The sequence below is a fragment of the Eretmochelys imbricata genome, chromosome 3 (assembly GCF_965152235.1).
Source record: "Eretmochelys imbricata isolate rEreImb1 chromosome 3, rEreImb1.hap1, whole genome shotgun sequence".
Lineage (NCBI taxonomy): Eukaryota > Metazoa > Chordata > Testudines > Cheloniidae > Eretmochelys > Eretmochelys imbricata.
The window spans coordinates 85,599,376-85,626,629 of record NC_135574.1 but is presented as its reverse complement, the minus strand read 5'-3'; the positions used below and the strand labels follow the sequence as shown (position 1 = coordinate 85,626,629).

General features: G+C 45.8%; 1 protein-coding gene across 2 annotated transcripts in view; it reads left to right on the top strand.

The window, feature by feature from the left end:
• The window catches only part of REV3L (REV3 like, DNA directed polymerase zeta catalytic subunit), a 258,653-nt gene extending 231,893 nt beyond the window's left edge, over positions 1 to 26,760 (top strand). For both annotated transcript variants that reach the window (XM_077812949.1, XM_077812950.1), the window contains 5 exons: positions 1,798 to 1,935; positions 4,827 to 5,017; positions 6,074 to 6,320; positions 9,660 to 9,869; positions 25,605 to 26,760. In XM_077812949.1, the coding sequence (XP_077669075.1) occupies positions 1,798 to 1,935; positions 4,827 to 5,017; positions 6,074 to 6,320; positions 9,660 to 9,869; positions 25,605 to 25,745 (927 nt within the window). In that variant the 3' untranslated portion in view covers positions 25,746 to 26,760. The remainder of the gene's footprint in view (positions 1 to 1,797; positions 1,936 to 4,826; positions 5,018 to 6,073; positions 6,321 to 9,659; positions 9,870 to 25,604) is intronic.
• The last annotated feature ends 494 nt before the right edge of the window (positions 26,761 to 27,254 follow it).

Sequence of the window (27,254 nt, the reverse complement as noted above, 5' to 3'; positions counted from 1 at the left end):
CTCTGGTACTAAAATCGATGCTAACTTAGGATCTCCGTCTAGTATTGTCAGCTCTCGTGAATACTCTATTCAAACCTCTAGCCCAGCGGTTCTCAAACTGTGGGTCAAGACCCCAAAGTTGTGACCCCATTTTAATGGGGTTTCCAGGGCTGGCTTAGACTTGCTGGGGCTCAGGGATGATGCCCAAGTCCCACCACCCTGGGCCAAAGCCTGAGGGATTCAGCCCTGGGCGGCAGGGCTCAGGTTTACAGGCCCTCTGGCTGGTGTGAAGCCCTTGGCCTTCGGCTTTGACACCTTCCCAGTCCAGGGCAGTAGGGCTCAGGCTTTGACTTTGGCTCCCCAACACGGGTCAATGGGAATCAGGTGGACTCAGGCTTCAGTACCCCCTCCTGGAGTCGTGTAGTAATTTTTCTTGTCAGAAGGGGGTCGCGGAGCAATGAAGTTTGAGAACCCCTGCTCTAGCCTCATGCTCCCTTCTCCATCTGTTTATGAAGGTGCCTTCGTGACAGCAGTCACCTCTGCCAGAAGAGTAGGTGAGTTTGAGGCCCTTACGGCGGAACTGCCCTACATGGTCTTCCATAAGAGTAAGGTTTTCTGGAGGTTACACCCGAAGTTCATTCCAAAGTTTCCATCAGAATTCCACTATAATCAGATCAGATACGTACCTTTTTTCTACCAAACGCTTTATATCACAAGAGAAGACAGGAAGCTCCATTTTCTGGATAGCCATCGAGCCTTAGCTTAGCTTTCTACCTGCAGGGACAAAACCCTTTGGGAAATCGAACTATTCCTTTCCATTGCTGAGTGGATGAAGGGGAAAGCAATCTTTTCACAGAAACTTTCTCAATGGATTTCGGGTTGCATCCCACTTTACTATGAGCTTACAGAAACTCTGTCCCTCAAGGTGTGAGGGCCCACTTGACCAGAGCAGAAGCTATCTCCCTGGCTTTTATTCAGGCTGTTCACCTCCTGCAGATCTGTAGAGCTGCAATGTGGGGTTCTATGCATAGCTTTACTAGACTTTTCTCCCTCATCAGATGCATCCTTCACTACAACATCCATGCAGTCTGTGCACTCCCCTTCTCTGTGAGTACTGCTTGTGAATTACCCACAGCGGAATACACATCAGTTGAAGAAAGGAAGATTACTTAACTTGTAGAGTAGCTGGAGTTCTTGGGAGATGTGTGGTTCCTATGTGTATTCCACTGCCCACCCATCTTCCCCTCTCCTTCGGCTCCTTTCCTAAGGTGATTTACAGTAGAGAAGGAACTGGAGAGGCAGGCAGTCTGCGCTTCCCTTTACGCCCTTGGTTTGGGGCATGAGGAGGTGTAGGGCACAAGCACAGACCAAAAGATACTGCTAATGAAAAATCTTCCAGTCTCAGCACCTCACAATGGAATACCCATAGGGCCCACGCATCTCAAAGAACTTCAGTTACTGTAAGGCAAGTAACCTTTCTTTATGGCTAGAATGGCAAGAGAATTCAGAATGATGGCTGTCACTGTTAGACTGTATGTGACTTTGTGTGCCTGAATATTACAGGATCCTCAGTTTGCATATCGCATGTGACAATATCTAGATAGAATATAAGGTGAGTTAAGTGTGGAATGACAGTCTGAACCTACATTTTTCCTGTGGACCTTTAGTGTTCCTTTAACTTTTTATTTGTGTTTGTGAGGAAACAAAAGGTAAAAAAGTCAAAATTAACATTTCCTTAGAAAAACCTCTAAACATGCAATCCTGTTATGCTGCCAATGAATAACAGTATAAAGAGGCTACCTGTTTTTAACACTACAGGTGTATTTGCCATGTGTCTTGCAAACCAAGAAGAGGTATGTGGGATACATGTATGAAACACTGGATCAAAAAGACCCAGTATTTGATGCAAAAGGCATAGAGACCGTTCGAAGAGATTCTTGTCCTGCTGTATCCAAGGTAAAATACACTCAAATTCTTTCAAGTTTTACAAATATGGTATGTTGTTCCACTGCAGTCCTTAAAAATCATGTCAATACATGCCCCCATAAAAATTCTAACTCTAGAGACAAGATCTGTCTCTGTTCTTTGGGGTTTTCTCCATTGTTTCTGGCATGAGTAGTGCAAGACCGGGATTTCTGAACTGAACTGTGGACTGCTACATGGTTTTATAGGACACTGCCACAGCCCACCATACCAGCACCCAATCCTTCAACACCTTAAACCAGGGGTCGGCAACCTTTCAGAAGTGGTGTGCCAGGTCTTCATTTATACACTTTAATTTAAGGTTTCCCGTGCCAGTAATACATTTTAATGGTTTTTTAGAAGGTCTCTCTCTATAAGTCTGTATATTATATAACTAAACTATTGTTGTATGTAAAGTAAACAAGGTTTTCAAAATGTTTAAGAAGCTTCATTTAAAATTAAATTAAAATGCTGATCTTACGCCGCCGGCCTGCTCAGCCCACTGCCGTCCTGGGGTTCCGTTCACCTAGGCTGGCAGCAGGCTGAGCGGGGTCTGCAGCAGGGACCCCGGCTGGCAAGGGGCTGGCAGCCAGAACCCCCAGACTGGCAGCAGGCTGAGCAGGGCCAGCGGCTGGGACCCCAGATTGGCAGTGGGCTGAGCAGCTCCTGAGCTGCTTAGCCCACTGCCGGTCTGGGGTTCCGTCCACCGGCTCCTGCCAGCCAGGGTCCCGGCTGCTGGCCCTGCTGCCAGTCTGGGATCCCAGCCCTGCCCACGTAGAGTGGGTACCTACCTTCTCCCTGGTTCTAGCCCATTCTCTTCCTCTATCTGCACTGAGATGAGGGTGGGAGTGTGCTGAGCACAGGGTGGGGGATGAAGGAGCAGGCTGGGGGTTGGGGTGAAGGGTCTGGCCAGGAGCTAGAATGAGGGAGGGGGCTCAGGGTTGGGGCAGGAGGTTTGGGTGTGGATTGCTTACCTGGGCAGCTCCCATTTGGTGCAAGGGGTGCAGGTGGGAATGTGAGGTGGGTGTAGGAGCTCCCATCTGGTGCTCAGGGTGGCGGTGGGAATGTGGGGGGTGCAAGAGTCAGGGCATGGAGTGAGTGGGGGCTGGGTATGTGGGGGGAGCTGGAGTCAGGGCATGGGGTGTGTGAGGGGGGTGCAGGGGTCAGGGCAGAGGGCTGGGAGGGTATGTGGGGAGGTGCAGGGCTCATGGAAGGGGGCTGGAGGGGATATGCCCTGATTCCACCCCCCTTCCCCAAGGCCCCGTCCCCACCTCTTCTCCGGAGCAGCTTCTCAGAGCAGCTTCTCCCCGTCCCTTGCAAGGACCATCAGCTGATCGGGAGGGAGAGGAGGAGGGGTAGGAACCCAGCACGCTGGGGGAAGAGGCGGGGGAGGGGGGAAACTTCCCTGCTGTGCAGCAGCAGCCGGCAGCACCAAGCTTCTTCACCCTGCCCAGGGGAGCAGAGAAGAGCCTGCCGGGGCGGACAGGATTTTTAATGGCACGCTGCTGCCTGCCAGGGTCCCAGCCTGGGTTCAGCAGCGGGCTGAGCAGGGCCGGTGACTGGGACTCAGCAGGCAGCAGTGTGCCATTAAAAATCGGCTTGTGTGCTGTAGGTTGCCGACCCCTGCCTTAAACTAAGCAAAACTTTTCATTGTATTCACTCATTAGAGCACATATGATCCTTCCCTCAGGTCCTTACAATGTTTGCAGAAGGCTGTCCTTGGAACTTCTCCCCTTTAAGGTGATCAGGAGCCTCTCTCAAATGCTTTGCACCTTTCAGGGTGTTCATGGGGGATTCTACCACCCTCTGGTGTCCCTGTCAAATAGTAGCCATTCTACCACACTTCTCACTACACAGCTAGTTTAGCCAAGAATTCATGCTGAGGGTGTCCTTTCTTAGCTGTCTATTTTCAATTTGTTTTTTAAAAAAAGAATCAGCTACTCATACTCAGTCAAATCAAAACCAATTTCCTTTGAAACAAGGAAAAGCACCCTCCTCAATAAGGGCTATTTCTGTGCCATATTTTATCTTTTAACCCAAGCTGTTTTTTCAGTAGAGCTATTCAGAAAAAGATGGCAAGAATATTTTTGAAGTGGGAGAATATCTTTTTCACTCTATCCAAACTCAAAAACTCTTCAACTGTTGGGAAAAAAAAAAAAAACACCTTCAGGCAGAGATGAGGCATGGAAAATGTGAGCCTGAAAGGTGAAAATGCCAAAAAGTTGAGTGACTAAAAATGGGGTGCTAGAATGGAAACAATTATGTTTTATGTAGCCCCTTCCAACAGAATACTTGTGATGTCGTCTAGCACCCTGTGAACATTTTTGTTCATCTTTCTGCTGACCTACTTTTGCTGAAGGCCAAAACGTCAGTTATTTTTTATGTTCTGTTCCCACAACATCCTCCTTGCTAATGACACTCTAAGTGATGGATCAGTCTTTCATTAGAAAAATATGTGTTGCGAGAAAGTAAAAAGTAGTATGCAAAATATTGTTAACCTCAAATAAACTGAGAAACAGCTGCTCATATGGTGCATTTATTTAGCACCTTTGAAGAGTGGAGGAGAATACTGAAAGGTGTCATGTGTAATGTTCTATTTCAAAATTAAGAAAAATCTTTCTATATAGTGTAGTGGCGTTTGTCATATAAATTTCATCTACAGTGCTCTTTTTAAGGTTTGTTTGCTTTGTAAAATAAAATTAAAGAGATGAAAGATACTCAGGGGTTTCTTAGAGAAAAACAAAAATTGGTACTTTTTTTTTAAACGTATGTTTTTGAATTTATACTGAATATATATTATAAAATATTTCTTATATAAACTTAAACTCCTTTTACTAATGTTGAACAAGAAGCCAGATTTTTCACATCTCTCCTTTGTTTTGAAGATACTTGAGCGTTCTATCAAGCTGCTATTTGAAACACGTGACATAAGTCAGATCAAACAGTATGTTCAGAATCAATGCATGAAATTATTAGAAGGCAAAGCCAGCATGCAAGATTTCATCTTTGCAAAGGAATACAGAGGGAGTTCTGCTTACAGACCTGGAGCCTGTGTACCAGCACTAGAAATCACAAGGTAAATGAGAAGCCTAAAAGTGCTAATCGTGGATTTATCAGACACCTGTTTCCTTAATCTTTTGTGCTTCTGGTTGTGGTTCACAGCCCGCTTCTCAGAGAGCGTATGTCTACATCACAGACTAACATAGCCGTTAGTACTAGCCCTAGTTGGGTGTCTCAGAAGAGTGATCAAGGATTGAATAATAATGGAAACCCAGTTTCTTCCTTACTACTAGAGATTATCACTCAAGGTCAAGAACAAGGCCTACTGTCAAGGCAGTGTAGCGAAACCTATGCTGTTACTGACTGTTCTGTGTATAAAGGACTTCAATCTCAGAGGTCATTTGACGCCTCTCACTGGCAGTAGATTAATTTTGTAGAAAAAATGTTGTTAGTGGATTCTCTTATTTTAATACTATTAAGCCTCTCTTCTGCCATAGTTCGTGATACTAAACAGCAGTCCTGCTTGTTATTAGCGTGTACTTCACCATACTGATTTTTTTGACAATAGAAGGTCAGCTGCATATGAACCAGTTCAACATATTTTGCCATCCCTTGAATTTTTCCTTATATTCAGTACAAAATTTCTTAAACTTATGGCCATATTTTTCCTAGTAAAATAAAATGGATACCAAAAAACAAACCCTGCTCTTAGCTCAAGAATATAAAATCATTTGTACTCTGGTCATTTGTGCTTATTTGAATATAGTGGCTGCTCTTTTATAAAGTGTTCCTTTAACTTAGGGTTAGTCAAAAGGTGACCTGTAAACCAAATATGACCTGTGGCCACCTTACTTCTGGAGGCTGGGCTGTTTGGATCAAGATGGAGCATAGTTTTCTACGACCTGTATTCCATGTGGAACATACCTATGTCTTAAAGGTCAAGACAGCTTGCAGCATGCTCCTTTTTATGCTTGTTAGGTGCAGAACTCAGGCTTCGGGAGAGCTGTCGATATGACCTTCAGTTGGGTCAAGTTTGGATACCGTGATTTAAATACCTATTTGTTTCACTTGCAAGTATTTAATTTTAAGATACATTGTGAGGACTTTTTTTTTTTTTTTTTTTTTTAAACAGGAGGATGCTTGCATATGACCGTCGTTCTGAGCCTCGAGTTGGGGAAAGAGTACCCTATATCATTGTGTATGGCATGCCAGGATTGCCTCTGATACAACTGGTGAGGCGGCCCATTGAGGTCCTACAAGATACCAACCTGAGGCTGAATGCCACATACTACATCACCAAACAAATTCTTCCACCCCTGGCTAGAATTTTCTCACTAATTGGCATAGATGTTTTCAGCTGGTATCATGAATTGCCAAGGGTAAGCGTGTCAGATAACACTCAGTGTATTTGGGTGGTCGTTGAATTTGATTACTCTTTTTTAAGCAAAGAGTTGTATGTGAGGTAACAGCAGGGCTGAGTTATTTTATGAGGTAATAATTTGGTGCCTGAGTGTATAAATTAAATCACTAAACCCTCTGCAGTTCTTTCACTTAGTAAAATTAGTTTCCCTTGCAGCTCTTGTACTCAAGGTTGGTCCTATCCATATCATCAGCTGTGTTTCCTGGCCTCTTCCAAAATTAATTCAAAAGAATCTAAGGGCTTGTCTACACTGGCAATTAACAGCGCTGCAACTTTCTCGTTCAAGGGTGTGAAAAAACACACCCCTGAGTGCAACAAGTTGCAGTGCTGTAAAGCGCCAGTGTAAACAGTGCCCCAGCACTGGGAGCTAGGCTCCCCATGGAGGTGGTTTCTTTAGAGCGCTGAGAGAGCTGTCTCCCCATGCTGCACCATGACCAGACAAGGCACCTTAAAGTGCTGCCACAGTAGCACTTTAACGTTGCCAGTGTAGACTAGCTCTTAGTACAGGGACGGGCAAACTTTTTGGCCTGAGTGCTACATCGGGTTTCCAAAATTGTATGGAGGGCCGGTTAGGGGAGGCTGTGCCTCCTCAAACAGCCAGGCGTGGCCTGGCCCCTGCCCCCCACCCAACCCCCCACTCCCTGTCCCCTGACAGCCCCCCCAGGACCCCTGCCCCATCCACCCCTCCCTGTCCCCTGACTGCCCCCAGACCTCCCCGCCCCTGACTGCTCCCCACTGCCCCATCCAACCCCTCCTCTCATTCCTGACTGCCCCCCCGGGACCCCTGCCCCAACCAACCACCCTTTCTCCCTAACTTCCCCCAGAACCCCTGTCCCTGACTGCCCTCTCCAATCCCATCCAACCCCCCCTCCTTCCTGACCCGCCCCCGGGACCCCTGCCCATATTCAACCCCCCTGTTCCCCGCCCTCTGACCTCCCCGACCCCTACCACACCCCCTGACCCCACCACCCCAAACTCCCCTGCCCTCTATCCAACCCCCCCTGCTCCCTGCCCCCTTAACACGCTGCCTGGAGCACCAGTGGCTGGCGGCGCTTCAGCCGCGCCGCCCAGAGCACCAGGACAGGCAACCGTGCTGCCCGGCTGGAGCTAGCCACGCCACGGCACAGCACAGAGCACCGGGTCAGGCCATGTCTCTGCAGCTGCGCTGCCCGGCAAGAGCTCGCAGCCCCTCCGCCCAGAGCATTGCGCCGGTGGCACAGTGAGCTGAGGCTGCGGGGTACATGGAAGAGTAGGGGAGGGGCCGGGGACTAGCCTCATGGGCAAGAGGTTCCCGCAGGCCGGATGTGGCCCGCGGGCCATAGTTTGCCCGCCTCTGCCTTAGTACATACTACATGTGTTCTTTGTTAACATATCTGGATATGTATCTAGTTTTGCATTTGCATTCACCCTTTAATTTTCTCTCTAATACCTGCATGCATCTACTCAAAACCTATGAAAGGCCCATGTACTTATCTGGCCGTCTTGGAAAAGCAAAGTTTATATTTCTACATCAATATGTTTAGGAGAGATACGCACCAAAAATAAGAGGAAAATATTTAAAAGTGAATGACAGGAAATTTTAAACCCTGATGTCTCTGAAACTCTGTGATTTGCCCAGGAATATTCGGGGGGGAAAATCTACCCTGGGTTGAGATGTAGTAAGTGAAAAGTTGGGTGGATTGTTTTGTTTTTGCTAAATATAAGGAGGGTAAAAAAATTGTGCTTATACAAAAAATTAGCTTTGCCCTTAACTATGGATTGACCAGCACCCCTCTATCGTAATGTGTTGTATTGTTTAATTGTCACTCAATAGAATCATTATTAAAAATGTTCTAGAGTTTTGTTTTTATGCTAATAATGTCCATACAAGTTGTACTTTCACTTCTGCTTCTTTCTCATGTCCTGATTAATCTACTGTGAGATTTACACAAGCTAATACCTTCAACAGATTGCTCCAGTAGAACTCGTGGTGCCACAATGCCAAGTCCCTGGAAAACTTGTCCCTTTCATGGTGCTGTCTCTGGGTAGAGGGGAGGTTCTTCATTCTTATAACAACTGGCTGCTCTTCACCCTTCTGTGGAACCCTGGTGCATTTTACACCTTTGTTGTGTACCCTAGAGCTCAGACCCTGCCATCACCAGAAAACTCCAAATTCCCCTTGTTTTTTCAGTATGTTCTAGTTTCTCCTACCATGTGGTAAACAATGTTCCCGACTGGCTTTTTGGTGCACTCACTACAAGGATCATCAGTACATTCTGCCTCCCAGTGTCCCACCCTATTGAATACTGGACAACACAGCTCTCAAGAGCTCCCTGTCGCCATAGTGATGGATTAAAAGCTCAAGGAAAGTTTTGTGGCAGCAGTTAGATGAGAGGAGACAGAGGCAGTGCAGGTTAGCCTTGTGTGCAGAGTGCTTACTTTCTTCAAGGCTGCGGAGCTGGGTGAAGTACCCTGAGAGGGGAGAGGTATGTGTATGCAGTGAGGGGAGGAGGCGAGGGCCAAGCTCAATAAAAGTCTGTCTGGGGTGAAGGCAACAGTAGGAGGAAAAGTCTGTCCAGGACATGGGGAAGAAGACTAGGTGGAAGATTCTGCCAGGAATTGGATGGCAACCCTAATATTTAAGAGTCAACCTGGCATTTTGGTGGATCCTAGAGCCTGTTTCTTCTTAATGTATCCCTGGGTGTTTGGGCTAAAATCACCAGTGAATGGACATGAAAAGCATGTGACAGGGAATTACATTAGTACTTGGAAACTAAACTTGGTGGAAGAGAGGTGGAACTCAGAAGAGGAAAAAATGGTTAACTTCTGTTCAGTGTGTTACATTTGGGGCCTAAAATTTCCCTGTTTCTACTATGTGAAATGAGAACAATTGAAACTGCAGTCATGGGCGTACTCAGAAATGAGTTAGACCAGCACCGAAGAAGAACCTTTGCAGGATACCAGCTAAACCGATTTGTGAACGTAGTTTGGCGAGATGAGTTCCTCCTGTCTAGGAATATGTCTAGCATGTAATTCTGTTACTGATTCTTTCTGCTGCTGCCTCATGCTGAGCTTGGCTGTGAAACAACTCACAGTGCATGGGTGGTCTCTGTGTATGTAGCTTAACACACATTGAAGCACTTAGGCATAAATCATACACTTCAGATGAAGAGACTTACTTCTTGTTAATAACTAACACATGAGCCCAAGCTCTGCAGATCCTGTTAAATTTATACACCTTAAAAATCTGATGAATGACTCAGACATAAATATAGCAGCCGACTTAAGAGCTCCTCATCTCTTAAACTTTTTTTTATAGATCCAGAGAGCTGCCTCCAATGCCCGCACCGATCTGGAAGGCCGAAAAGTCACGATCTCCCAGTATTTCACTACCTTACACTGTCCTGTGTGTGATGAACTGACACAGCGTGGGATCTGTAGTAAATGCAGAAGCCAGCCACAGCATGTGGCAGTGATTCTCAACCAAGAAATCCGAGAGTTGGAGCGTAAGCAGGAACAACTGGTCAAGGTAGGAATAAAGCAGACACAGCATTTTGTCATTGACCAATTAGTCAGCTGCCCACAATACAGAGAGGCAGAATTAACTTGAAAAGTGGCTGAACTTTTTCCTTGAGGGTAAAGGAGATCACAGGGCAACATTTTAGTGGGTGCCCTCTTAATATTAAAATACTCAGTAGTTCTGAAACCAAACTGAAACAGAAAGCATAATCCAGATGCATCATACCGGATTCTATCTTCCTGTATTTGTATCTTTGTCTAATGTTTTTATATAGCATCTGGCACTAGAGTAATGCACAACTCTGAAGAAAATGCTTAGAACAAGAAGATGTTTGTGTCTCAGCAAAAGATCATGAATGTTAGATTTTTTTTTGTGGTGAAAATGGCAAAAGTTATGGAAACCCATCCAAAACACAGGCATTTTATGCCAAAATAACTGATTAAGTTCCAGTTTTACTTCAAATTGCAACAAGAAGTGTTTGTGTCTCAGAAAAACAATACATACCTGAGGCTGACAGGGATATGGAAAGGGTCTAAGTCAGGGGATGGCAAGCTTTGAGCAGTGGTGTGCCAAGTCTTCATTTATTTACTGTAATTTAAGACTTCGCATGCCAGTGGCCGGCAGACGGAACCCCAGACCGGCAGTGGGGGCAGCAGACGGAACCCCAGACCGGCAGCGGACTGAGCCACTCAGCCCACTGCCGGTCTGGGGTTCCATCCGCCAGCCCCTGCCAGCCAGGGTCCCGGCCGCCGGCCCGGGGTTCTGTCCATCGCAGGTTGACGACCCTTGCTCTAAGTAAATCTGTGGGGGGCACTAATCATCATCTTCCTATTTAGAAATAATGGGAAAGTGTCACAAAAATCTCCTATATCCCAATGAGACTGTGTCGCTTAATTTAAATCTCAAGGTAAAGGTTCTTGGATGAAACTAAACATTCAGTTTGTTGGTACATTCAGTAAAGCAGGTAGTTCCAGTCTGTCTAACTTATCAAAGCAATGCAGAGTGTAATTTAAATATTTTTTGATCTGTTCTGGCACTGAGATTTAAGAGCAGTGCACAGAGCTGTAATGGGGGAATTATATATTTTGAGAATGGTTTGGAGTCCCTGAGCTGTTTGTTAACGAGTTATGGTTTTATAACGGAACAGCTATGTTTCTGTTTCAAAAAGGGATAATGAAATACGTGTATGGTGGCAGCGGCAGCTTGGCTTGTCAGCAGCAGCAGTGTCCATTACAAAATCAACTCTACTGTTGCTGCCCTGTGTCATCAGGATCTTTGCCATAGATCAGAGGGCACAGAATGGGGGAAGAGGGAGTCTGACAGTTAACATCCCGTAGGGTTGAGATCAGAAATCAATATAATTGCTGACTGTTTAAAGTCTGATTGGTTTAGCATTCAGCAACCTGCATACCAGCAGCACATGCTGCCAAGAATGTGTCACTCTAGTGCTACGTTGTCTTCACTGAGTTCCTAGTGAAAGCTTGTTCAAAGTCAAGATTCAGTCATCATCAAAGCTCACTATGGGATTCACTCAAACTTCCTCAGGGCCGTTTCACCCTGTGTGAGCATTACTTGACTGGAACAATGGGACTTCTGATCTGGAGGGTTAGGTTTGGGGGGGAGGCAGAGCTTCCTCAGAGACTAGCCCATGAATGTGCAGCTCATTCCCAGAATGATCACAAATCTCAGAGCTTTCCGAATGCCATGTAAAACCCACTTTGTCAAGTAGTTTCTTCATGGGTGCTCCATGCCTGGATGTTCACACACCCAGGCACTCTTAATTGGAGATTTTCAGCAGCAGTGTCCATGGGTCCATGCCTGTGCCCTAGTCACTTTATGCTCCGGTAACAGAGTATATAGGGAGGGGCAGACCCACCACCACTCCAGTTCCTTCTCAACCACCTGCAGCTTGAGATGGAGCATCATGGTGTCCAACAGCTTGCTACCTATCTTGCTTATTTGTTTATTGGCGGGGGGGAGTGTTATTTTTTGGAGGGGGGATTTGTTTGGGGGTTTTTGTTTTTGTTATTTAGCACAATTTGTGTTTGGGGAGGGGGGTAGTTCCCTTTCCTTTCTTCCTTTGCCTGCTCTGGGCTCTTTTGTTTTCTTGGGCTTTGATCCACAGCCTCAGAAACAGGTTATGTATAACTCCCTGGGCTTCAAACCCTGCCGGACCTGCCATAGGTCTTTCCCCCACAGTAACAGTCATTCAAGCTTCCTCCGCTGAGTGGGAGAGACACTTGTCCCCTCCAAATGTAAGATCTGTTCAGGTTTTAGAAGCAGATGTAAGAAATTGAGGCAGGACAGACTAAACTCCTGTGGATGGAGTGATCTCTGAGAGCTGCAGGATCCAATTCACCCACCTAACGTTTGGATCCAGCTGCTCAGAGAGCCCCAACAACTGTCTCTGTTGTGACAGTAAGCATAAATCATACATTCAGGGGGCCCTCCTGAATCATCTAGGCCAAGAGTTGATTAGTTATTTTTTGGTCAAGGTCTAAATTTCTTGGTCAAGGACCAGACTCCAGAGAAAATAATAATAATAAAAAAATAAGAATAATGATAAGTAAATAAAAAGATTTCAGGGCCTCTTCAAAAGCATCTGGCGGTCCGGATTTGGCACACGGTCTGCCTATTGACTACCCTGATCGAGGCCCTCAAAGAAGAAAAGACCTCTTTCTCCGGAATGGGATGAAAGAAGAAAAACGCATCCTCATAAAGGTACCGCTGAGGCTCCCATCCCCACTGGTATGGAGACCACAGCGCTGGCTAAGAAGACCATGCTGTGACATACCAGGGTGCAGTCCTACTAAAGAGTAGTTGTGTCACTTCTTCCCTCTAACCTAGGGTGCCCTTTACAATGCTTTCCTGCTGTAGCCTCCAGCATGCAAGTCACTCCCAGCTAGGTCTGCATGTCTGCTGCAGCCAGCCAGCCACATCTTGGCTCTTACCAGCGTCTGTTATACAGCCAGGTGACCCCAACACACTCCCAGTCTTAGCTTTCCCCCCAGAAATGTATGTCCTGCCTTTCTGGCCAATGCAACTTTATATAAAATCTGTTGTTAATTTAATAGAAATAATATGCACACTGCTTGCCATCCCAAATAGACTTTCCCAGACACTTCAATTTAAACACATTGGATTAGCTCAAACAAGTTCATGAGAGATTTTAATTAATACAAATAATGAGACATAAAAGGCAGAAATGGTTACAAGAAAAGAAAGTTAAAATGCTATTGGTGCCTAACTTAACAAACGCTATCAAATTCAAGCAAAGTTTCTCACCATATGCTTTCAGCAGTCTGACTGACTAGACTTCTTAGGTCAGGACCCCTTCTCCCAAAGTTCAACAAATGCTTCCTTTGTCGCTTTGGGGGCAGTGAACGTGATGGGCAGGGAGAGATAGGGGGGTGCCTTTGTGTGTTTGTACCACCTTTTTATAGTGTCAGGCCCCCTCTAGAAAAATACTTCTATCTGAGATTCAGGAGACAGAGGCTATATGGAAAGATTTTCCCTGCTGCTTTTTCCTTACCTGTTTGAACTTCCTTTGTTTCCCTTCCTAGTTGATGACTCTGTTTACTGCTTACATTCAAATTAAGTAGAGCGTACACAGAGACCGCAGTACCGGCACCACTTGCTCCTCCAGTAGATATGGGAGGTTTCCAAGGTGTTTGTACAAGATTCCTCCACCTTCCAGCCTCCTTTGTTTGAGACGGCCTCTTTGTCAACTTCAGTTTAAAACATGTGTTAATAACGCAATGCAGTGGAATCTTATAACTTCATACACAATGTTGCCACACACATTTTATTAGGACAATAATGACCAGAAAATTGAGTGTTCAAATGATACCTCACAAAGCATACTTTGTACAAAGATTATCACAATGGTGTGTGGGGTGTGGACCCATGTTCCCTGTAAGCTGCGCGCTTGAGCAGCCGCACAGGAGAGAGTTAAGTGCCGCGCAGCCGATTAGAAGAGCGCAGACAGCCAGCAGCATGTGTTCAGGTGCCCCGCCGTGCACGTTGTGCTATCCTGCAGCTGCTCCCGGGACCTGGGGTGGGGGGGAGGAGGGTGCTGATATCAGGGTGACCCCCGCCCCTGTACCCCATCTCCACAGAGCAGGGGAGCTGCTGCTTGGAAGGGGGAGTGACTGAGTGTCTTTCTTAAAGAGACAGTGCACTGTTTCTGAGATTTCCCAGCAACCACCTCACACAGTCTCTCACACACACACTCTTCCTCTTCCCCGCCGCCCACGTACCCCATCTCCGCAGAGCGGGGAAGGAGAGAGAACAGGGCTCAGGACAGAGCAGGAGAGCTTTCAGTGAGTATCTTAAAGAGACCGCGCAGGGCATCTCTCAGAAATGTTCCCAGCAGCCAGCACACACACTGTTTGTGTGTCACACACACACACCGTCTCTGTGTCACACTCGCCTCCCAACACATACTTGTATTGTTGTTGTTACTTCTTGGTACTTCCTGCAATGCACATACATTCTCTGTAATTTTATTCCTTCAAAGTGTGTTATTTTAATGTTTTGACTGGTCTATGCATTTCATATTTATTTCTCTTACACTTAAATTTAATTCTTTGAGTAGTGAGTTCTAAAATGCCTAACCTGTCCTTGCTGGAGTAATTATCCCTATTTAACTTTTTAAAAATAAATATTATATCTAGGTTCTTTGTTTCTACTCGTGGCGCACATCCGCACATACCTCGGTGCACATAACAAAATTTATTTCACACAAGGATGGAAAAAAATTGAGGGAACATTGGTGTGGACACATGAGTATATTCTGTCACACCACTGTCAGTGTCCATAAAAGGGAGCTACCCCCTCACCCCCACTTCATTTATCACACCCACCACATACTGAGAAAACATTAGGTAAACGATATAGAGTGGCACGGACCCCAGATCCAGTCCCTTCAATACACAAGGACTTCAGAGCCAACCCGAAATTGTCATTGGTACCATCTTCTGTAGCCAAACATGAAGAGCACATCGATCACACTTCAGTACCGTCTCCAGTACTACCTGACATACTGCCTCTTGAAGGTCCCTATCCAGGGTCACCGGTACTGTCCAGGGTCTGTTCCATGAGGACCTTGGAATCCCACGAGAGCCTGAATTACCGTTACTGAGGGGTACTGAGGGACACACTCTGCTGGTACCAACTCACTTCCTAGAGCTTGCTTACCCTCTGATCCTACCACCTTAAGAGGTGACTTGTCCTCTAATACAAACACTGTCACCAGCCTCACACAAACTTTTTGAGGGTACAGAGAGACATTTCTAATCAGTACCAATGCAATATCCTTCAGCCCACCAGCCATCCAACTACCAACCTCTGGTACCGATGCAATTACAAGATGACTTTTGGGCCCTGGTACCGACTTGACCATGGTACCAGCACCACTTGCTCCTCCAGTAGATATGGGAGGTTTCCAAGTGTTTGTACAAGATTCCTCCACCTTCCAGCCTCACTTCCTTGAAGGACATCCTGAAGAGGAAAATCCCAGCAGGAAAGACACCTGGCAACCCTGGCAAAGACCTTGGGACCCTGTCTCCTTCACTTATGCCCATCAGTGGGCTTATTGGAACCCATGGGCCTTTTATGGCAAACAGTTCTACAGGATCCCATCTAATAAGAAGGCATGTCAGGAGCAACACCCACTGCCTTTGAGTCTTGCTCCACAGAGAACATTACAGAGGAGCAAGAGCAAACTGAGGAAGAAGAGAGACCTTCTTTGAGTGATGGTCCCATGTGGATTCCAAATGTGGGTGCACATGCGTGCTATGCACCAGAGCCAGAACTGTTCATAGTAGTGTCCACTGACCCACATATATATCATCCATCAGCCATGTGGCGTGTCTGAAGCTTTAGGAGGCTGCATGGGTCGATGCTGCTTCAGTTCCCTCTTACTGCCACAGGGCCAGAGTCGGAACTCCTGTTCCTCGATGCTCCTACCTTGCTAGAAGTACTGCGTTTTTCACCTTTTTGCCTTGTACATAGTTCTTTTTAATAGTTGTAGTTAGTTGTCCGTTTTTTAGCTAGTTGTTACCCTTTGGACTTTTTCCCTTGCAGGACTCTCTCTCCCCCAGCCCAGAAACTATGCCCAGGCAAGCCGGTTTTAAGTACTGTTTCATGCCCTCGCTCCTTCCTCCAAACAGGACCCAGACTTCTCGCCAGCCTGCTCCTACAAGCCAGATCCCTGCTGCCAACCCTATCTGTCTCACTATGTAAGCGCCGAGCACCAGTGTTGCCTTTTACTGCTTGGGCGAAGCCCATATTACTGCTCACTGCTCCCTGCTCCATCTGCCCATCTTTTCTGTCCCAAACTTGGAAGCTCAAGGAGCTTCATCTCCCTACGTTCCTCATGGAAGTGATGTGACCACATACCCCTTCAGATCTGGCACCAGCAGATCCATTGGAAAGCCAACTGGCACCAACGGTAGGTGATTCTCCTGGCCTTTCCCAAGCTGCACCAAGTTTGGTGAGAAGTCGCGCATTGACTCCGAGGCTTCCGCCCAGCCACTGTCACCTCTGGTGCCATCCACACCACTGGGACCACCTGGTCCCATGCACTCCAGGATACTTGTCCCCCCTAACACCAACAGTCGAACTACTGCTGCCTTTCGCTGCCTCCCCTCAGCATTCCACACCACAGGTTCTCGATCCTCCATCTCCGGCCATGGAACCTCCCGTGTGTGGACCACCCTCCGTTGTTCCACCCCACACCAATGTCTCTGCTGGCACTGGCAGCCCTGCCCCTACTGGATCCATTTTCAGAGTCTGACTGGTCCTCCAAACAGGACCCAGACTTCTCGCCAGCCTGCTCCTACAAGCCAGATCCCTGCTGCCAACCCTATCTGTCTCACTATGGCCCAGTGACCAATCTGTGGCTTGCCTACCTGCAGGGACTGCTAATGCCTGGCAACCCCTACGCTTGGCCATACTGGTGACCCGTACTGCAGCCGCAGACTCTCTTCATGGCTGCACCACCACCTGTCTTCACCTCCTGTCGATCTTCCCTTCGTCTATGAGGATCCCCGCTACGTTTCAGCTCTCCTAGCACCTTCCGTACCGCCGGCACCGTTGATTCCCTTTGTCCCTACTGGCATTTTTTCATCGCCTGATGATGCATACATTCCACCTTTCCTTTCCCCTCTGGATAACCATGCCCAGTAACAGGACCTTCTCTGCCGCATGACCACTGCCCTCGACCTCCCTGTGGAAGGTGTACAGGACCCCACAATCAGTTCTTGGACATTCTGAAGCCCCCTGGACCCTCCCACACCACCTTGCCAATACACGATGCCATCTTCCACCTGGTGCAAGCAGTTTGGCACACTCCAGCCTCCTGCACCCCCCACTCCAAAACAGACTGAGTGTAGATATTTTGTGCCAGCTAAGGGTATGAACTTCTTGTTGTTCCACCCTCCTCCAAATTCCTTGGTTGTCCAGGCTGCCACGGAACGTGCCCTCCATCAACCTCTTCGTTCCACCCACCCCACTCCCAGACCAGGAAGCTAAGAAGTTCCTCTGCGGGCTTCCAGTTTCGCATTGCCAGTTACCATTCTGGCAAAATACGACTTTCTTTCCTATACTAAGATTGCAGACTTCCAAGCCTTCCTGGCCCCTAATAAGCATCAGGATTTCCAACGCCTCGTGGAGGAGGGCAAATTAGTCGCCAAGGTGGCCCTTCAAGCCACGGTTGATTCTGCTGATACTGCCTTCTGCTCATTGGCTTCCGGACTAGTCCTCCATCATGACTCCTGGCTGCAGTCCAGCGGTTTCCCGAAGGCAGCACCAGTTGTCTTTCCGACTCCCTCCCCACACATCCTTATCAGCCCTATCCACAGCACCAACCTGAGCGCTCTCGCTTCCATCCTCGCTCACAACATCCACGACATTCCACTGCCTCTATCTTGGCCACATCTTCCCTTTTGCAATGAACCCCCAGGCAAAACTTTTGACTCTTTCCAAAGAACCATGAACCCTACTCCATTCTTCTGATTCCACTACCGATTACTTTTGGCAGTTGTCTTGCCCTGTTCACCCATAGTTGGGGCAAGATCACGTGCCATCCACTTTGCTTGCCAGGCATTTCTGCCACTACTCCATGACTGCTGTGTCTTAAGTGTTATCCAACAACATGGTGTCTGTCATCTATGTCAAGCAGGGTGGAGCCGGTCCCTCTGCATAGAGGCCATCCTCCTTTGGAACTGGTGCCTCTGGCACGACATCTCCCTCCATGCTGTACCTCTTCCCAGTATGAACAACTCCCTTGCAGACCAGCTCAATCACTCTGTCCATGCGAATCATGAGTGGGAACTCCACAACCCCACATTCCCCTCCATCTTTTGCTAGTGGGGCATGCCTCAAAGGGACCTCTTCACCACAGTGACCAATCACAAACTTCCCCTCTTCTGATCCGGGGGAGCCCTCAGTCCAGCTCACAGGGAGATGCCCTTTTCATTCCCTGTATCAACAAGCTCCATTACACCTTCCTGCCCATTCCTCTGCTCCCCCGGGTCCTGCACAAAATCTGTCGGGAATCAGGAAATGGTACTTCTTGTGGCCCCTGCTTGGCCCCGCCAGTATTAGTTTCCAGACCTCCTTCATACCTCTGCTCATTCCCTGATTCGCCTTCCCCTGCTCCCTGATCTCCTTACACAAGCCCACGGCCACGTCGAATACCCCAACCCCAGCCCTCTCCAACTGTCGTCTCCACAGCCTGCTATTCGGATGTGGCTTGTGCATAGATGCTGCATGTTCTGCCCCTATATGTGATGTCCGCACGCACAGTAGATGCCCATCTACCCGTACTTGCTACCACGCCAAGTAGCGCTGCTTTAGTCCCTGGGTGTACCGTCACAACCTTTCCCCAGACTCTGTCTCCATTCCAGTTCTCCTGGATTACCTTCTCCATCTCAGTCGCTCAAGCCTCGCTCACTCCTCCATTTGCATCCACCTGGTGACACTCAGTGCCTTCCTTCCACCTGTAAATGGGTTCTCCATTTTCACGCATCCAACTACCACCCACTTCCTCCGCAGTCTCCTCAATGCTTTTCCCTCGGTGTGGAAACCTACCCCCGCCTGGAACCTCAATCTTTTTCTCTCCATCCTCACTAAGCCACCCTTTGAATCCCTGGTGACCTGCTCCCTTGTCCACCTCCATGAAGACGATCTTCTTGGTCGCCATCACCTCTGCATGACACATCAGCGAATTGGCGGCCATGATGGCGGACCCGCCCTTCATTGTCTCCCTATACCTTCACCCCAAATTCCTTACCAAAGTCATCTCCTCGTTCTACCTCAACCAGTGCGTACACTTACCTATCATCTATCCTAAACCACACGCCTCCATCAGGGACTGCATGCTGCACTCCCCCGATGTACATTAGGCACTAGCCTTTTACCTCCAGTGCATCCGTACCTTCCACACTTCTCCTAGTCTCTTCGTCACCATCGCCGACAACTGTCACAACCGTGCTCTTTCCTTGCAACGTCTCTCCCACTGCAGACCGTTATGCACTCTCTGGAATCCCCTCCCCCCCCGCCCTGGGTCATAGCCCACTCCATGCAGGCTCATGCCGCCTTGTTGGCTTTCCTTGCATACATTCCCTGGGAGGACACTTGCCGGGCAGCCACTTGGTCCTCCATCCCTACCTTTATCGACCGTTATGCCCTTGCTCCTGCCACAGATGCAGCTGTTGGCCAAGCTATCCTTCAGACTGTAACTTCTGGAGAGCCTTTGTGCCCTCCACACTGAGTACGGCTTGCTGTTCTCCCATGTTTGGAATCCACATAGGGACCATCACTCAAAGAGGAGAAGGTTACTTACTGTAACTGGAGGTTCTTCGAGATGTGTGGTCCCTATCTGGATTCCAATCCCACTCTCCATCCCCTCTGCTCCAGGCTCTGCTGCTGCCTGGTAAGAGGGAACTGGAGTGGCGTCGATCTGCACAGTCTCTTAAAGCCTCGAACGTGCCAAGTGGCTAACGGAAAATATACACACGGGTCAACAGACGCTACTATGAAAAGTTACAGTGCATGGCGCGCATGCACGCCTACATTTGGAGTCTAGATAAGGACCACATGTCTCAAAGAACCACCAGTTACAGTAAGTAACCATCTCTTCCCACAAATCTGCCTTACCAGATGAGACTGTCATGCCTCCCCCACTATCTTACGCTGGTGATGCCAATGCCTTTCAAGACCTTATGAAACATATAGCAAAGACCTTACAAATTTAATTGGAGGAGATACAAGAACCCCACCATTCCCTGTTAGACATCCTTCAGACATACCCCCAGGGCAAAATTGATAATGCTCTGTTGTCCCCAATACGAATAGTATAGCAAATTTCAGCTACTGTAGTGCATAGGTGTAAGTGGATTGACAAAAAATACTACATCCCACCTAAAGGCTTGGGGTATTTTTTCTCCCACCCTACACCCAACTTCTTGGTTGTTGAGGCCCTTAATGAATGGAATAAGCAACACTGACCCGGCTCAATGCCATCTGATAAAGAGACTGGACCTTCTGGACCACAAGAGCTACTCCTCAGCGTCTCTGCAGTTCAGGGTAGCCAGTTACTGAGCCCTGATGGCAAAATATAATTTTACAAGCTATTCGAAGTTTTCATCTTTTATTGAAAACCTGCCACAGGATCAAAGGGAACAATTTCAAGCCTTTGTAACAGAAGGCCAGAAAATTGCCAACGCATCTCTCCAGGCTTTGCTTGATGTCACTGATGTAGCTTCACATTCCATGGCTACAGCAGTAGTCCTGTTACTAAGCTTCTTGGCTACAGTCCTCCGGCATGCCCTGGGAGGTTCCCATCCTGAATATGTCCTTGAGCAAGTATGCTCTTGCAGCGGAGACGTCCAGAGTGGCCCCAGTGAAGTCTAATTGTTGAGTGGATGTGAAGGTAGACTTTCCCATGTTGAGGCTGTTGATAAATTGTATACTGAGTTGTTTGACCACACTTTGTTTGTTATGAAATATACTCAAGAAACCAAATAACCAAAGTCAGTTTATTAATGTGGTACAGGGAAAAGGTTCTATATGATACCAGTCTCCAAAGAGCAGCCCTGTGCAGTGTTAGATTCACCACACACAGAAGGTATGCTCTTCAAAATTACATCCCTAAAGCTTACTGTGTTTCAGTAAAAGGTACTAGATACGTCACTGGATTCAATTAATCAGCTTTTTACCTTGTTTGTTTCTGGTACCATGGTATATCCCTTTTTCTTTTGTTCTGAGCACATGCATTCCAGGTACAACGGGGAGTGAAAACACCACCTAAGCCTGTACCAGGATAAATAGGTTTGTGAGGGTAACTCCCTTTCTGTTGCTATGAGGAAATAATTATATGTCGGGGTAGCCAAACCGTGGCTCACAAGCTGCATGCAGATCCTTTACAGTCAGAGTGTGGCTCATGGAGTCCCCTCCCCCGATTCTTCACCTACCAGACTGGGGGGGCGGGAGGGGGGAGAGCTCTGCCTTGCACCAGGGTGGTAGGGTAGGGTAGCAGAGAGGAGGGGCTAGGGGCTTCAGCTCAGTGGGGCACGCCTGCTGGGGCTTGGGGCTTCAGCAGGAACAGGGCTGAAGCCCCAAGCCCCGGCAGGTGCCTCACACAGGGCTGAAACCCCAAGCTCTGGCAGGCACGCCCTGCCTCTCAAACTTCTGAAGATTGTCATATGCAGCTCACTGGGTCAGTAACTTTGGCCACCCCTGTTATATGTCCTCATGCTAACTGTTTTCCTATTTACTTCAGTTAATGCAAGTAAATCAAAATTTACTTCAGTTAATGCAAGGAGTTATAGGATACTTAGCATAAGTGAACAGGATTATGGTATAAACCAGTTTAGGCTACATCACTGTTACAATATTTGTGCTTAATGTTATTAGTGCTTAATGCATACTAAGCCCTGGTCTACACTAGGACTTTAGGTCGAATTTAGCAGCGTTAAATCGATGTAAACCTGCACCTGTCCACACGATGAAGCTCTTTATTTCGACTTAAAGGGCTCTTAAAATCGATTTCCTTACTCCACCCCTGACAAGTGGATTAGCGCTTAAATCGGCCTTGCCGGGTTGAATTTGGGGTACTGTGGACACAATTCGACGGTATTGGCCTCCAGGAGCTATCCCAGAGTGCTCCATTGTGACTGCTCTGGACAGCACTCTCAACTCAGATGCACGATTGTTTGCCATTGCTCTGACGCAGGGAGGGGCAACTGACGACATGGCTTACAGGGTTGGCTTACAGGGAGCTAAAATCAACAAAGAGGGTGGCTTTACATCAAGGAGTATTTCAGGCAGGACTTCACGGAGGGTTCCAATAAGAAATGGTGCACCTAAGTTATTGTTCTTACTGGAACAAGGAGGTTAGTCTGGCGTCTGATTGATACATGGCTAGATTTACCTCGCTGCACCTTCTCTGTGAGTGACTGCAGTGTGACCTAGAGGAATGAGTCCCCTAGACGGGGGGTTTGCAAATTAGTACAAATCTGGTCTATTTCTTGTTTTGATACACTCCATCTATCTTTTACATCTTTGGCTGGCAGCGGACGGTGCAGAAGGACTGCATGCCATCCACATCTCATGGCTGCTCGGCAGAAGATGGTACAATAATACTGCTAGCCATCCTCATCTCTTGCCTGCCCGGCAAAAGATGATGCAATAGGACTGCTAGCAATCCGTATCACCTGCCTCCTCACCATAAGATGGTTCAATAGGACTGACTGCAGGACTAAAGAGAATGACTTGATCAAGTCACTCCAAATTTAATCCCTGCGCCCATGTCTGCCCAGGCACTCCTGATCGACCTCACACAGGCGACCAGGAGCACTTCGGACATGACGATGACGGCTACCAGTCCTATTGCACCGTCTGCTGCCACAAGGCAATGGGTTGCTGCTGCTGTGTAGCAATGCAGTACCGCATCTGCCAGCACCCAGGAGACATACGGTGACAGTTACCTGAGCGGGCTCCATGCTTGCCGTGGTATGGCGTCTGCACAGGTAACTCAGGAAAAAAGGCGCGAAACGATTGTCTGCCCTTGCTTTCACGGAGGGAGGGCGGGAATGGGGGCCTGACGATATGTACCCAGAACCACCCGCAACAATATTTTAGCCCCATCAGGCATTGGGATCTCAACCCAGAATTCCAAGGGGCAGCGGAGACTGCGGGAACTGTGGGATAGCTACCCACAGTGCAACGCTCCGGAATTCGACTCTAGCCTCGGTACTGTGGAAGCACTCCGCCGAGTTAATGCACTTAATGCACTTAGAGCATTTTCTATGGGGACACACACACTCGAATATATAAAACTGATTTCTAAAAAACCGACTTCTATAAATTCGACCTAATTTCGTAGTGTAGACATACCCTTAGATATATAGTGTGCATATACATATAATTAATATGATATATATTTATATGCTAGCCAGCATACAGTAGTCAACAAGGTGGAGGCCGAATGAGTGGAAGGAACAGAGATAGGGCTATGCTGGTTGCTGTCTCTACCTTGAGAAATGAGTGACCTTTCAGGAGCCAGATGTCTGGGTAGGGAAAGACGATTATTATGTCTGGTGGGAGTTTTTAAGAGAATGATGGGACAGGCATCACTAAACAACCTGGCTTCCCTTGAAGGGAAGGTCCTTGACGGTATTTTGCACCTACTTGAGATCATTCCTTTTACTTTAACCATAAAGGTCTGTAGTCTGTGAAAGTTGAGCACACTTTTTTAATCACTTGTAGGGTACAAACACTTAGCAAAGCTAGCAGCAAAACTGAGCTCCACTGGATCTTAACTACCTTAGCCTAATTTATAAAACTAGGTTTAAAAACCATTTGCCTGAATCCAAACTATACTTAAACTGAATTTAGAAACAGGCTTTAATACTTTTTAAACAGTTTGGTCCCTTGCCCACAGTTCAGTTAAATTGTGTTTATAAAGAACTAGTGTGGACTATCTTAAAAACTATTTAATATACTTGAAGGTCTAAAACAAACAGGATCTAAATTAAGTTCATGTCATGGTCTCTAAGGATTCACATGAAGGCTGTGTTTGAAAATCACATTGAGAATGTCCTGACTCAGCTAATTTACAGATGTTTCTGTAGTTGTTTTACCTTCCCTTCCTCAGAACTTGAGCACTAATGCACACTTGCCTGAGTGGGTTGCTGGTTCTCAGTTCCAATAGGATTGAGTGAAAAATCTAGTCCTCTGTATGTTCTGTGTAGAAGCACTTAACTGAGTCCTGGGAGAATTCAGAACCAAGTAACATAGGTCTCATCACTTTGTCCCACCTGCTACTATCACTGTTGAATTGTAGTATACCAGTTTTACCAACTTCTGAAATTTTATTGTGAGTCTTGCAATATTTGGTGTTTTGCTTAAGCCCCACCTCCTGGAGTCCTGTGATTATGTGAGAATTTCAGCTTGTTTTAAAACAAAATTTTAAGTTTTTAGCCCTTGAGGTTATAGAGTAAAGCTTTAAACATGAATTCTAGAGGCTCAAAAACCAGAAGACAAATAAAAAGAACCCACATTTATTATTTTTTAGAATTTAATGGGCAGGGGGTGCTAAATCATGATTTTTTTTTTTTACTGCTTGGGCTTGATGATACTGCAGATATGGAGTTGAACAGATTTTTAGGAATGGAGGAAGTTGCTTCCCTATGATTTTTAAAGTTGCTTAAACTATGCGGAGTCGGATGTGAATACAGTAAGGATCAAACGTAAAAGGAAACTGAAGTATAATTGGAAACAGGTTTAGGTGATCTTCAGAAGGTCACTAGAGAGGCAGAAGAGGAAAAGGGGTGAGAACTAAAAGAAACAGAGTGGTGAGCGTGTTAAGATTTGCAATTGGAGCATTAGAGATCATGTGGCTGTACCATGGCAGTTTGTCCCTATTGCTACAGCTTTGTTCAACCAAATATCTCGGATTTACATAAGTAATTCACGCAGCAAAACATCTAAAAGGCTAGATACTTGTTTACATATGATCATGGCTTGAAATACCTTTGATTTCTAATATTGTTTAAGTCCCCACTGTTAAAGAGCAATTTTTAATCATAAATATGATAATCATATCCTAATATTTTGAAAGTAATACTTGTAATACTTTTGACTGATTTCTCCCATTTACCACCAGATGGTAGTAAAATTTGGTAAATGTGACTGAAAATGAGATGTGTAACTAGTTGTTGGTCTCAGTCCAGTTCACACTAGATGATGTCCACATCCCAGACACCACCGTCACAACTGACACTTAGACAGTCTCAGGAGAGACAGTATGGTAGCATGTGGCACCTTAGAGACTAACCAATTTATTTGAGCATCAGCTTTCGTGAGCTACAGCTCACTTCATCGGATCATTGAAAGCTGATGCTCAAATAAATTGGTTAGTCTCTAAGGTGCCACAAGTCCTCCTTTTCTTTTTGCGAATACAGACTAACATGGCTGCTACTCTGAAACCTATGGTGGCATGGGGACTGCAACTGTTCCTTGATCCCTCTGTGTCAGAATTGAACAATGTGGTGGGGGCATCTGCCACTGACAGAGCTTTTACCTGTTCTGTTGATTGGACTTTAGGCTGGTAATTGGACCTAAATTCACTTAAAAGGAAAAGCTTCATCTGAGTCTTATTTATGTTTGATTTATAATAGTCCTTTATGATTAAATGTAATTTTAAAAAAGCTGTGTTTTTTTTAATATATCTAGATATGCAAGAACTGTACAGGTTGCTTTGATCGACAGATCCAGTGTGTTTCTCTGAACTGTCCAGTACTTTTCAAGCTATCCAGAGTGAGCCGAGAGTTATCAAAGGCACCATATCTCCGACAACTACTCGACCAGTTTTAAATGATCTGTGTTACAAGATTCCAGGTGCTATTTTTTTTCAGTGTTTACTACACTAAAACTGTTGTGCATGGTGCTTTTTCAATGTTCATCTAGTCCAAGATTTCCATTTTAGCTGTTGGTTTTACTATCTGAAGAATAATGAACAATTATCTTAACTAAAAGAGAAATACACTTATTGATCTATTCACTTTTTAAGATGTACAAAATCCTTCATTCTTTCACCTTTTTAACATACTGTTTTATAATGCAGATGTTGAAATAGCTATGTGTAACATCTTGTAAATCCATTTCAAAGTAGAAGTCAAGTTTACTTCCCAGTGGTTGCTGTGGAAGGAGCACTGAAAACCTCTTGAAACAATGAAATCATTAGTGTGTGTTCTTGAACAGTCAGTATCAAGACGTGTTACTTATAGATATATTATCCATTCACTTTATAATTTTGTCTGCGAAATATTTTGTAAATACACTTTTTTACTTTTCAAACAACTGAGTAAAATAATGTGCAATGAATTTTATACAGATAATTTTAAAGTTCGTTGGTATATTTCCTCCTAAGTTTTGCTTGATTCCAAGTAGATTTGTTATTTTGATCAAACTGTGCAAACAGTAGTATTGTGTAGCATTTTTAAACATTATTTTCTATAAATTGCTGTCTTGCTTTAGCTATTAATGGGGCATTGTGAGGAACTGTGCAAAGACATTTTTGTTACAAACCTGTGGGACTGTTGCAATACTTTAAATATAAGAAATTTTATTCCATTTTTGCTTCTTTTGTATAGACATTTCTATTGCTTCTAAATATGCTTAAAATATTTTCTTTCCTTATGTATTGTACAGTTAAATCTTATTTGCCATCATCTTGACAAAATGTGTATTTAGAATATTTGTATAACTGTATAAAATGAAAAAGGAATTATGTGGTCAGTGCATTGTTTTCTAAACTGGAAATCATTTTGTTTTAGAAGTTAATAATGGAAACCATATTAAAATTGAATAAAATATGAGCTATGGTAAATCTATATGCATTTTTTAAACTTAACACATTTGCAGTCCAAGTCATTACTTCATTCAATAGCATGCATGTGCTGAATGAGGGAAACCGGCTAATTAGCAGACTTGTCTTTCTTCTTCCATTGGGTCAAAACAGTAATATTGTTTCATACAGTTGCTATTCTCATGGGTCAATCTACCCATCACTGGGTAGCAAGCAGAGCCTTTGGTTTTAATATTTTTGCTATCTGGGAGAAAAATCAGCTCAAAACTCAAGAAAGAAAAGCGGCTGTTCATAAATCCTCATTGTCATCTTTTTTTCAAGGTCTGTCGCAAAATCAGCAATGCAGAGTACATTATTTACAAGTATTGCAGAGACAGGAAGCTGTTAGAAGCAAAATATTGTAAAATTGTTTCATTGGAAGTCTCTGATCCTAAACAGTACTTGGCTATGGAGAGGCTTGCTTAGGAAAGTCATATATTGATAGATTTTAAGACTAAGGAACAATTATTAGCATC